Source organism: Hermetia illucens, chromosome 2 (genome assembly GCF_905115235.1).
Source record: "Hermetia illucens chromosome 2, iHerIll2.2.curated.20191125, whole genome shotgun sequence".
NCBI lineage: Eukaryota > Metazoa > Arthropoda > Insecta > Diptera > Stratiomyidae > Hermetia > Hermetia illucens.
This window is the reverse complement of record NC_051850.1, coordinates 124,408,070-124,420,378: the sequence shown is the minus strand read 5'-3', so window position 1 is coordinate 124,420,378 and position 12,309 is coordinate 124,408,070. Positions and strand designations below refer to the sequence as shown.

General features: G+C 37.2%; 1 protein-coding gene across 1 annotated transcript in view; it reads left to right on the top strand.

Moving 5' to 3' along the window:
• Positions 1-12,309, top strand: part of LOC119647805 (folliculin-interacting protein 2) — a 78,378-nt gene that overhangs the window by 19,139 nt on the left and 46,930 nt on the right. The window contains exon 2 of the mRNA XM_038049021.1: positions 2,173-3,392. Within this exon, the coding sequence (XP_037904949.1) occupies positions 3,316-3,392 (77 nt within the window). The 5' untranslated portion in view covers positions 2,173-3,315. The remainder of the gene's footprint in view (positions 1-2,172; positions 3,393-12,309) is intronic.

Sequence of the window (12,309 nt, the reverse complement as noted above, 5' to 3'; positions counted from 1 at the left end):
CTGTTGGAAAGGTGGGGAGTGCGAGGGGCCGAAAGTGACCATTTCCTTCGCGAACCCATTCTCAGAAACTACCCAACCTAAAAATCTGAAAAAAATCAGGAGGCTGTAAATATATGCTGCCTAGGCTCCGAGATATTCTTCACACCGATATCTGTTCAAATGAAGTTAATAATAGTATTTTACTATAGTTTTTAGTAATTGGCTGCAAAACCCCCCTAGCATGAACTTAATCCTAGAATCACCAAACTTTCCAACAATGTACGCTATAAGATAGAGCACAATCCTACCAGAAAAATCCCTGCTAATACTAACAAAGTTATAATAGGTCAAAGTTGTCGCTTCCGTGCAAATCCAAGACTTTGAATGTCAGTATCACGCGAAAGCGGGTATCCTCACATAATGTATGCATATATTACGTGTTAGCTTCTAGTGGCACAATTATCCACTCAAATATTTTTATATAAGAAATACACAAAACCTTTCATACCTAAAGTGTCCAGTTTCTGGTCTCCCGACTTATTTGGTTTTTGATGCTGACGTTGGCACCATGTTTGCGTCTTGTCTTCATTCATTTGCAGCCCAAGATTCGGGACTATCGTCGCCTGCTCGATATGGATGCAGGCATTTTGTACATCTCTGGCTGTTCTTCTCATGATGTCAATATTATCAGCATAGGCCAGTAGTTGACTGGGCTTGAAGAGGATGGTGCCTCTCGCATTTATCTCAATATTACGTACCATTTTTCCAGGGTCAAGTTAAAAAGGATGCACGATAATGCATTCCCCTGTCTTGACCCGATTGTTCGTTTCGAGAGCGATCCTGCTTTTATCTGGTTTTGCACATTGCTCAGGGTCTGCCTAGGTAGTCTTATCAATTTGTTCGGGGTACCGAATTCTATCATGACCATGTACAGTTTTCTCTGGCTATGCTATCATAGTTCAAGTCGATTAAAAGATAGTGTCTGGAGTGAAATCTCTTTAGTATGGGCCGGTGATGTGCTAGGTGTATGGAGCTATCCGACCTAGCAAGCAAAATTCGCTGTCATACATCTTGAGCATAAGTTCCTTGACTTATTACATGGAAAAATAATAGAAGATATGCTTTAAAAAAATTTTAAAGTATTTATTATTAATAAACAAACAAAGAAGATAAAAAACTTTTTTTTTTAATTTTAATACCCTTTCTGAAAACAGTTTTTGAGGGGAGAAAAATAATATTTCGAAAATTCTTGTTGATCCCCACAAGATCAACAAGGTATTTACCTACTTTCAGTTTGAATTTTAGATTATCTAATAGTTACAGTTCGTGTTGGTGGTCGTTTTTAATAATCGTGGTTCATTTCGGTAGTCTTTTACGTTTAGAAAAAGCACCACTGCTCTTAGGTTTTATCGTAGTTCAAGACGTCTAAAACTGGAACAGTCGCCTCATGTAGTACGATTTGAGATCGAATTTGAATAAAAGAGAGTTTTGATAACCAAACCCAATGAAGCAGGTAGTTTCATTCTCAGGGCCAGCGACCCGCCGAGAAATGAGCGACCTAAATGCCCCGGTTTAATGCTTCCTGTCAATGGCGAATGTAACCTGGATGAAGTGCCGCTCCATAATTGCCGTCCTTAGCAATCGATGCATCAATGGGCGTCTCAAATGTATGGGCCCCCATATTGGTCGTCTATCAACGATAATGAACACCACTCCGTGAAGATGAAGACGAATATGATGTGTTATATCAGTGGTATAACACGCGTTTATCACGTTCCAAATGAGAACATCCTCTTCAATGCTAAGGAGAACTGACTACCTAAGATTGGTCTGAGCATTAAAGTCAATGGGGAACAGCCTACCTAACCGGATAAAACAGCGATGGTTCGAAACGTTAGATGTTAATTTGACAGCTTCTCGACTCCACTTGGATGGAGCCTATGATCGAGAAATTTAGCGAAAGTGTAAATGGTAGAAATTCAGTTTTTGAACTGGTCAAAATTGTACATGCACGATCATATTAGAGAAGACAGAAAAATCACATGTTTAAGAGTTCCTATATGGTTTTCGCTTCTATTTTTTGCCAATTTCATAAGTTTCAGCAATATACAAGTTAAATCTAATCTGTTAATCCGATCATAAAAGCTTGTGAATATAGATAAATATAATCATAAATTTTCTTTGTGTTTTCAGCATTATGATATCTAAATCGATCATCTGAGTGCATCGGAATCTTATGAGACGTCAGAAACTACAACAAAGTTGGACCCGAGGACAAGCCTACCTCAGAGAGCAAAGTCAATCAACTGACCCGGTGATATGGGAAAGAGCACAACAACAAATCAGCGGTGTTCTCATGCTTCAATTAATTCTCATTTTATCTAACAATCCACAAATAATGATATGGTCGTTGTATTAATAATTTGTTTACATCAACTACATCTACGGAGGGAAATGTATCTAATTGAAAGCATGCCAATATTACACTTCCAAGCGATACATCTGAGTGAGTGCTGATAAGTGTTGTATCTTAATATTCGCGTTCGGCCCCATACTATGTACATATATTTTCATAGTGATCAGACGCGGATCGTTCACTTGGTCGTACGGGTATAAAAATAAAATTCACAATTTCAATAAATGTGCATACATATGTCGGCGACGGTGGATGTATAAATCGCAACAGTACATAATAGCGAATCCGAGTTCTACCAAAATCGCGTATTTAGATTCTATTCTGTTCAGTACGTTGCCTCAGCACGATGAGGATGAACCCAGTCAGAAATGTTGCCTGACCAATAAACGGTATACGCGCGACTTTGCCTGTTTCCCCACTAAGAAGTTTTCGGGAATATGGAAAATATCAGGAGCATCTTGCGTTTATAAATGAAAGAAAATTCCAAAATTGGAGTCAGATGACTTCTGGTGATTCAAGTGATAGCGTGTCTATTTGTCTGGAAAATTCGCGAAATTCTTTCTAGAGGACTACAAACGATAATTCGTACAAACAACAGCAGAAAATGTTTGAAATAAATCAGCACACCAGAGTGATCTTCTGCCTAAAAAATTGATTATGAAGAGAAGAATGTCTGGTCATCGAAGACAACATGAAAATGATGAAAAGTGTAAAACTTCTTTACTATTGTTGTTATTATCACCATTGAAATTTTTGTTTATCATCCGAAATAGCATTCGAGATGTTTTAAGTAGCAAAGAGTGTGATATAAATAAATTTGGTGGACGTGTGGTGATCTCGCGAAATAAACATAAGAAAAATCCAATTGAATTGGGCTTGGAAATTTCGAAAATCACTCGCGAATTGTGCGGTTTTCTGCAATGGCACTGTTAAATAAACTTTTTTCTTTAAAAACTCAGAATAAGGGTTTTAGTTCGAACCATCCGCCGTATAAGAGGTGAGTGTGGTTATACAATTCTTTTATTTTTAAACTAAAATTTCAGCTAAACTAGACAGAGTTTACTTGCATCTGAGTTTTACGACGTGAGTCAAGCAGGTGCACTGAATCTGCAATTATTGTTTTGCTACTTTCTAAACACAAATTCAACCGTGTCGATGAAAAGATATGCAAATTATCTTGTCAATGCTTTTTTTTCTTTATAATTGTCCTCCCAACCAGTTCAGGTTGAACGTAGCTTCCCAAATAGCTTAAATGTTTCATGAATAATGTGTTAATTATCATCACATGACTTGGATTACTATTTGCTCTCGTGACCGACGCATTCGTTGTCGTTGTATTGTATGTAGCGTTGCTTGAAATCGCGGCATCTAGGCCTGTTACATTCTCCTTCTCCACACATCAATACCCCTCCTATCGTCGAATTATTTCAAGCTTTTATAAGTTATGTTAGGTGATGATATATTCACAATATGAGAGGGCACTTCCACGCATCTTTCTTCGAAAGGTCATGTGAGTGTGATCAAGAAAATGAGATTAATGAGTACCAAAATAAGTCGTAAAAGTTTAGTTAATGGAGAAGTATAATTCCATTGAATACAGACTAGAAGTAATAAACAATGTTAATCTGACAAATTAGCAGTTTCTGGGAAATAGTAGTCTTTACTATGTTTGTTTATTTAGTGAAGAGAATAGGTTCTATCTTCGAGAAGCTGTGCCGTATATTGTGTGTGGATTGGAGTAGGCTCAGAACAGGCTTATGACCCACAAAGAAAGTGATGTGCTTGGAAACTCCGTTAAAAAGAAACAAAGTTTCAATACATTCCGCTAATTAGCACATCTGGTAAATGGTTTAAAGATAGTTTGTATTAGCGGAAGTGTTTTCCCTTTATTGACAATCTACAAGGTAAACATAGTTACTTTCTGTTTCTTCTTTTCGATGTTAATTTTTGTTTCTTCAGTTATAAACGGATTATTTTTCGCTAGTATATTTTGGGTAGTTTATCTTGTCGAGATACTATTGTCAATTTTCAGGTTCGCAATTCTGTTGAGCAGGTGAGAAAATAAAAGGTGATGTAAGCCAATTTTTTTAGCAAATGTTTCTATTCAATGCGGTAAAATCAGCAATTTTAGGATAGTTTTAATCGCAAGTCATTGAGTTGATTTGCTAAACGTTTGCTGTAGCTATGAATACAGTTATTGCGACAACACTTATCTAAACGATTTCTATATCAAATATTCTGAGGGGTTGGAAAATTAGCTAGGTCCAAGTATTTGTCACCTGTTCAGTACCGCATACACAGCATTTACACAATCTATTCCTTATTGCTATTTTCCCCCCTTATTTTTTTTCAGAAAGACTATGCTTCATTTTCATTATCACCACACATCATACTGTGCAAGTTAGAAACCTATAGCAGCGAAATAACTGAAAAGTAGAACACAAATATTCATGGCGACCGGGAGTCGAATCCCGGGCAAAGAGATAGAGAGATTGCCCCCCAACCAACTCAAGCATCACGCGATCAACCGTATGAAAGTATTAAGATGCACATATTAAAAAGTTGGATAGTTCCCTATTTTCGATACTGCTCGTATGCATGGGAAAGCAAATGATGATGCATTCCCCCTCGCCAGAATATATTTTATTTAGGATGAAGTAGTCGCTGGGTTGGTAAAAATTTACTCAAACTAAGCAGTAGCTTTACTGCACTCAGCTCCACCTTTTCCACGTGCTAGATATAGAATTCTTCTTGTTTGAATACGATTACATCCTGTTGAAACTGACGTTCAACAGCCTCGCCATCGTCATTTTGATTTCCCTGATTTCGTTTTGCACGTTGTCAACCCGGTTATCAATCCAAAGTGATTTTCCCATTTTTAGGCGACTGCAGCTTTGTATAATACAAAAAAATTATTCAAATGGATTGGCTATCTGTCTATCTGTCCGTTGGTAAGCCATAGGTAATTTAATCGAATCCTGCTACATATGCAAGAGAGTTGCAAAAAGAGGGACCATCCTCTTCTCACCTACTGGCTTATGCGGAGGATATCGACATAATGGGAAGAACACTCCGAGATTTACAAACTGCACTGGTCAACTGAGAACAATAAAGATAGGAGAATGCAACTTTGAAACCGTTGATAATTATGTTTTCCAATATAGGATCGAAATTCACAAGTGATAACATATTTTTCGTCTTCCGCCTTTGTACCGTTCAAAAGCGGCTCGACAATCAATAACAACTACAACGAAGAAATATGCGCACGGTTGTTGGGAATCCACACAGCCTATTTTACCTTAAAAAACTGTTTCGCTCGAAGCCTCCCACCATAAAGCTTTTACGATGCAAGACTATGATGATCTTGTCAGTCGTCATGTTTTTTTTTTTTGGACTTGGGGTTTTTAGCGAGAAAAAATGCCAACTTTGAGCCGCATTCAAGAGAAGAGTTCTCCGAAGAATTTTTGATTCCTTACAGGAAAATGGACGATTGCATAGGAACAAGGAAATTTAGGAAATTTAGGAGCAACACCACGGCGGTTTGGTTGCTGATAAACTCCGGTTCAATTGTTTGTAGTGGGCGGTTCACTTAATCCGCTTGAGTGAAGATGATCCGAACCAGAAAGTCTATAAGGGTAATATCTATGTAGGAAAAGAAGGCGTGGCAGATCTATATAAGAAAGAGCGACGGCGTAGGCCAGGACGCCACTAGGAACATCGAATTAGTGAGAATCGGCGAAAAAACGGGATGTATGGAGTTCCTTACTGAAACAAAGCTAGACGGGATACCGGTTATTGCGCCGCTGATGATGGTAATTTATATATTCAGCTGTTTGGCGTAATATTTCTTCGAGGCCTGCCCTAAAAAAATAGTATTTTGATTTACACGCCAATGCCATTATTTAATGATATCCGTTAGCATAATTGTATTATACATATGTTGGATTTTTTATATTATGTTTAGTTTTTTCAATATCTAACAGAACAAAACAGATAAGGGGTATCCGTGAAAGTAACTAGTGGAGGGAAACGACGTCTATTGGTTTGTTTATTTTCTTAAACAAATCAAATTAGGGACGCTGTTTGCGTTTCTTATTAGTGCATATACCGATATTTTGGGAACGCAATGTGTTATTGTATTGCATTCTTATTCTCTTTTCGGCAAATTATCTTCGCTGTTAATTCCTAATTTTGTATTGTATTGAAATCAGCGCTTGCAGGAGGCCATCCTCAGGCTGTTGATGGCCCCAAAGCGGTTAGAATTTCTTTGGGAAATATAAATACGGCTGGGAGAAATCCTTTAATGGGAGAGAAGAGTACTTTGAAGGGGACAATAACCAATACTTTGTAAAGGTAATAATAAGGTTTTAAAAAAAATAACGGCCTTTGTATAAAAATCTAGACATTTCTCACTAAAGATTGCAAACATTACGCGCATTATATCATTTTTGATACACTTTCAGAGGTATCTATACAGCCACTGCTGATCTCCAAAGAAAATATTACAAAGTTTCTTTGTTTTCGAGGGGCGAAACTGTACACGGTTATTGTATTCATGATTATCTTGACGCCGGGCTTTTTTCCTTCCCATTTCTTTTTCTGTCTCCATGAAAACGAATGATAATATTTCAAACCTGCTCAGTTCCTTTTGATCTTCCCTCACTGAAGACAGTCTTTTTTGAAGAGCGTTATTATTACAAATAATATATTAGACTGGGGAATGTGTCAATTGATGGCGACGCTTAAACATACCTTGCGTTGTACTTATCGCATCGGGTCATACTTTACGGCGATTTGAAGACGACAATCTGGGCTACAGGTGTTTCTTTGACAGTTTGATAATCGTACGTTTCAGTCTCAAGTTATAGCGCATTAAAGAACGAGTCGACCAAGGAAGAAATTCGTCATATTTTATATTTTTACTATCTGAGAGGTAAAAATGCAACGAAAGCGGCCAAAAAAATTTGTGAAGTTTATGGGTCCGATACTGTAACGATTCGCACAACACAGCGTTGGTTCGATCGATTTCGTTCTGGTGTAGTGGATGTCGAAAATACATCTCGTACAGGTAGGCCAATCATCGTGGCCAGGAACTGGGTAAGGACCATAAAACCGTTTGGAACGATTTGCAGAAGATTGGATTCCAAAAAAAGCTGGATGTTTGGGTGCCACGCGAGTTGACGGAAAATAATCTCTTGGACCGAATCAACGCCTGCGATGCACTACTCAAACGGAACGAATTCGACCCATTTTTGAAGCGGATGATGACTGGTGCCGAAAAGTGGATCACTGTGTGTTTGGTGGGATTGATGGGGAGTCATCCACTTTGAGCTGCTCAACTATGGCCAGACTTTCAATTCGATCCTCTACTGTCAGCAACTCGACCGTTTGAAGCAGGCGATTGACCAGAAGCCACGGGAGCTCGGATGGGGTGTCCTATTGCACCCACCGTATAGTCCGGACCTGGCACCAAGTGATTACCATTTCTTTCGGTCCATGCAAAACGCTCTTGGTGCTACTAAGTTCGCCTCAAAAGAGGCTTGCGAAAACTGGCTGTCTGAGTTTTTTGCAAATAAGGAAGGGGGATAATGGAGTTGCCTTCTAAATGGCAACAAGGTTGCGAACAAAACGGCGCATATTTGACTTAAATCGGATAATTCTAAGTATGTTAAATAAAGCGTTAAAATTCGATCCCAAATACGATATTACTTTTTCCCTAACCCCATACATACATAGCAATTTGAAATAATTCAATCAAACAGAAGTCTCCAGTTCTTATTTGGGTCAAAAGTGGGTGTGGAGAGGGTGAAGGATCAGATAAGGAGATGGGTTAGAAACAGTTGTGGAAAGTTTTGTTTGGGTGGAGCAATATTTTGAGGATGAGCATATTGAACAATGTAAAGGACCACACTACAGTCTTAGTCGAACAGAAAGTTATCACTATAGCAAAAAGTGATCTCAATCTCCAGATACTTGGTAACTAAGGGGGTATGATTGGCACCTTCACACGAATACGAGTACAAAAAAAATCTGACGACAGCAAATTTGTACGAATTAGTCGGAAATACGAATAATTGGGATACGGAGTATTGGAGTGTTTCTGTACCACAATACACGAAGTACAACCATGCCAAGAGCATTTTACTGTCTGGAAAATGATTGGTAGTGAAATGTCAGAAAATATTTTTGTCACTCTAAGCCCGTTGTAACGAGCCTTGTATTCTTTCTTTCAAAGGGTGTTATGGCCGCAATCACGAACTGTCTATTATTATTAAAATGGATTTCTATTTCATATATACTCATTTTAAGCGTAATCCACGTTTTATCCATTCATCGAAACCACATATTATAAAAACGAAGACAGGAAACGTTTATATGTATAGTATATCTTCTAAAAGAGTTAATTGTGATCCATGTTCACGCTTTATACGACCGTCTGGTGTAGAAAACTATTCAAGTTAAAATGATATCACTTTATTATCGCGTGGGATTCTAAATTTCTTATCAACTTTAATAAAGCTGGTTAACACTGATTAAAGAAAGTTGATTTGAATAATTTTATGATCACGATGTGAGTATTCTTTTGGAAAAGTTTCCAATTAAATGGAAGTCTCGTTTTTTGCTACTTTATCAATAGAGAATATTTCATTTTTTTTAAAAGAAGGCAAATTTTATCAATATAAACCCAGTATATTTCTCAATTGTATAAACATTTTATCAGGAGACTTATCGTCTAACTTCGTGCGAAATGTATGAAAAATTAGAAGTACTTGGATTTTTAATCTTTCCAGGCAACTATGACTGCATTCTTCAAGTTAATTCAGTTTTGGTATGTCTGTCATTTAGCTTGATGAGTGTTTTACTGCTTAGAGGCATTGTAAGAAATTTTATATGATAAACTGGTGCGAAGCACTTACTCTATGATCCCTTTGGAAAGTGGATTAGCGCCTTGACAAAAACCGTCTTTTAACACTTTGCAATTGTCGGGTGCGCTGGTTTGAAGTCTAACGTTCATACTCGTGCATTCGGCCTTCGTCAAAATCTCATTGAAAATGAAATAAATGAAAATAAAAAAAAACTCCTAATCGAGGAGCGAATTCTGGTAAACTCATGCCAGGCCTACTTATTGCGTTTTAGAAGGCATAAAATTGATATGACTCTTTGAATCTTTGAGGATGCACGGTTATCTCCAGTTTAGCTGTAATTTCAAGTTCATCATCATCGCCTAGTGTATATAATAACAAGCATCCTGTAGCTGTCATTTCAATTGATTTAAAACTATTATTTTCAACTTTGAATGGACGAACAAATATCCGCTCAAAGGAGTGACTGGCTGTTTTGTCAAGGGCAAAGGTAACTCATCATACGCTGCCCCACCTCTGCCTGCTTTGAACCTTGGTTCATCGTAGATGTAACTGTGATGAAAACGGAACTAAAGCGCAGAGGCTGGATACCCTATGTATGAGAGGCATATAGACGACTGGCGGTTTTATCCAGGTCAAAGGCAACTCATCAGACGTCGACTCATCTCTGCCCTGGGACAGCGTGACCAAAGTGGCTACAAACTGGTGCTTGCTCCCCTATATAAATCCATAAACACGATGTGATATGAATTATATTTGGGACCAAAACTTATTTAAATTTTGTGTAGGAAGTGGAATTGGGTCTTGTAGACCAAAAACAAAGGAAGAAAGTTGATTCTCAACTAGTCCGGTCCATCAAGTGGATTCCCGACTCAGTTGAGTAGTAATTCACGAAGATACGTATATCTTTATCTCCAACCAGGCAATCAGACACAACTGCTGAGAGATATTTCATTAACAAAATACTAAAATAAAACCTTGTTTAGTAAACTCAAATTTTATTTATTTTTAGTTATTTATTTGATGAAACATTTCGCCATTTTTCAGGAAAGGATTGTAATACAGTACATGATCCACTTTTCGTTATGTCATGCCACATTGCAGAAATTTTTCCATTTTATATTCAACGTGGTTTCAAATGTAAGTTGCCTCAAACTTTGGTCGTTTGGTCAATATTTAGTTACTGGAATCCTTCTTACATAGAAAAGCGCAATTAGTTGTGTTTGACAAGTGAAACGGATTTGGGAAGGTACATACTTTTAGAACTGCCTATTAGGGAAAGACTTCATAATGCTATTTTTGATTGTATAATTGATAACAACAAAAAATATATTGGCGAACGCACAGGCGCGGTTAACATTTTGGGCAGAAATCAATTTTTGAATTGTGAAGGTTATTTGAAATAAGTTGAAAAATAGAACCTTAGGGGAAGTATCACAAAATCCATATTGTCCAAAGGGACACTGAATAGACATTAACAACTTGCAAATGTTTAAGCAAGTATGGAACATTAATCAATCGAATATGACAGCTTATGGGTTAGCAGCTAACCTCTAAATATTAGATTGAATTTGGATATTATAAGCTTGAGCTCCTTCCTGTTTAGATTCACATAATTAAGGAATTATTTAAATAAATATATCTAAGTCCTAAAATATAGTATATCTAGGGTTAGTTAGGTTTAGGTTTAAACAAAAGAAAGAGCATATAAGTTCTATTTATGGCAATTGTTAGTAGACATCCTGCCCTGAGATGCTCAGTTAGAAGTTGTTCCCGAAACACCGGTATGTGCAATAATAAAACTTTGCTGGTGACGGAAAAGGGGGCCCTAATTGTTTTTTTCCTTTTTTCACTGGAAACGTCTTTTTATAATAAATCTTTGATTATTGTATCTTCTTACAATAATTTTTCAAATCTTAAAGAAAACTATAATAGTTACAAGCACTAACTATTAAGCCATCCCAAACCTTATTTCCCATTGTTCACAAGTTAAATCGATATTTGATATGCTCGATAATTCCCAGAATTGGGCTCCGAATTTAAGACTTTTGTAGGGTAAAAGTGTATATTCCAGTTCAGAACGAGCCAAAATATTACTTTATAATTTGTCCCTAAATTTGAAATTTGACTTGGGAGACAACAACTCTATTCAGTTTGTTGAATGGGGGCGTTTTTCGTTCGAGTGTGAATGTACTTTCACAACTTTTGGTCTAATTAATTTTTACCGTACATTATGTAAGAGACTTTGAGGGCAGACGTTAATCATTTTTGCTACCGGAATAATACCTTTTTGAGGTATAAACGGGAATATTTTTGTTTTCAGTGATTTTTTAAAACCTTTTAAAGGAATGGAAAACGTTGTTCCAGCAAATTTGCGCTATACTTGCCAGCTCCTTAATTATTTTTCCTGTAATGAGGTCATTCCATTGTGACGATAATCTACTTGCTCTTGAAAGGTGTAAATTTCTTTGCTGTTGGATGATTAAAGAATATTTTTTTGGGATCTCGATCCTCCTTGAAAGCCCTTGTTTATTGTTTGGTGTTTCATCGATGGAGACTTGTATTTTTGCGATTTTGCCATTACAAGGCGTTTGACGGCAAGTAGCTATTAGATCTTCTCATGTAACATACTGTAGATATGAGCTCTTCTTTGTTGTTTCACTGCTTGGTGGAGTGCTTTTTCGCGCGCATCAATACTTCTTTGAAGGCTTCGGCACATAACCTTGAATTTGAAGCACTACTGAGGTTTTCTGGCGATCATATGGCTAGGTCCAGTATGGACAGGATTTTATTTCGATTCAATGCAGTCGGCAATTATTTTCCTCTTGGCGGGATAAGCCGTGCTCGCCAATGGGTGTGCTTAGCAATGTATGTATATCCAACAGAAGATCAATTTTCAAAGGTCACCGCGATATATAATAAACAACATCTAAACATTTTCCACATTTCTTTCTTCTTTGAATACAGTTAATAAATCCTCTTCCAAAGAGCTCTGAACTATTTTCATCAACGTTGTATTGCCACATGCCAAACATCAGTAATATACCTATA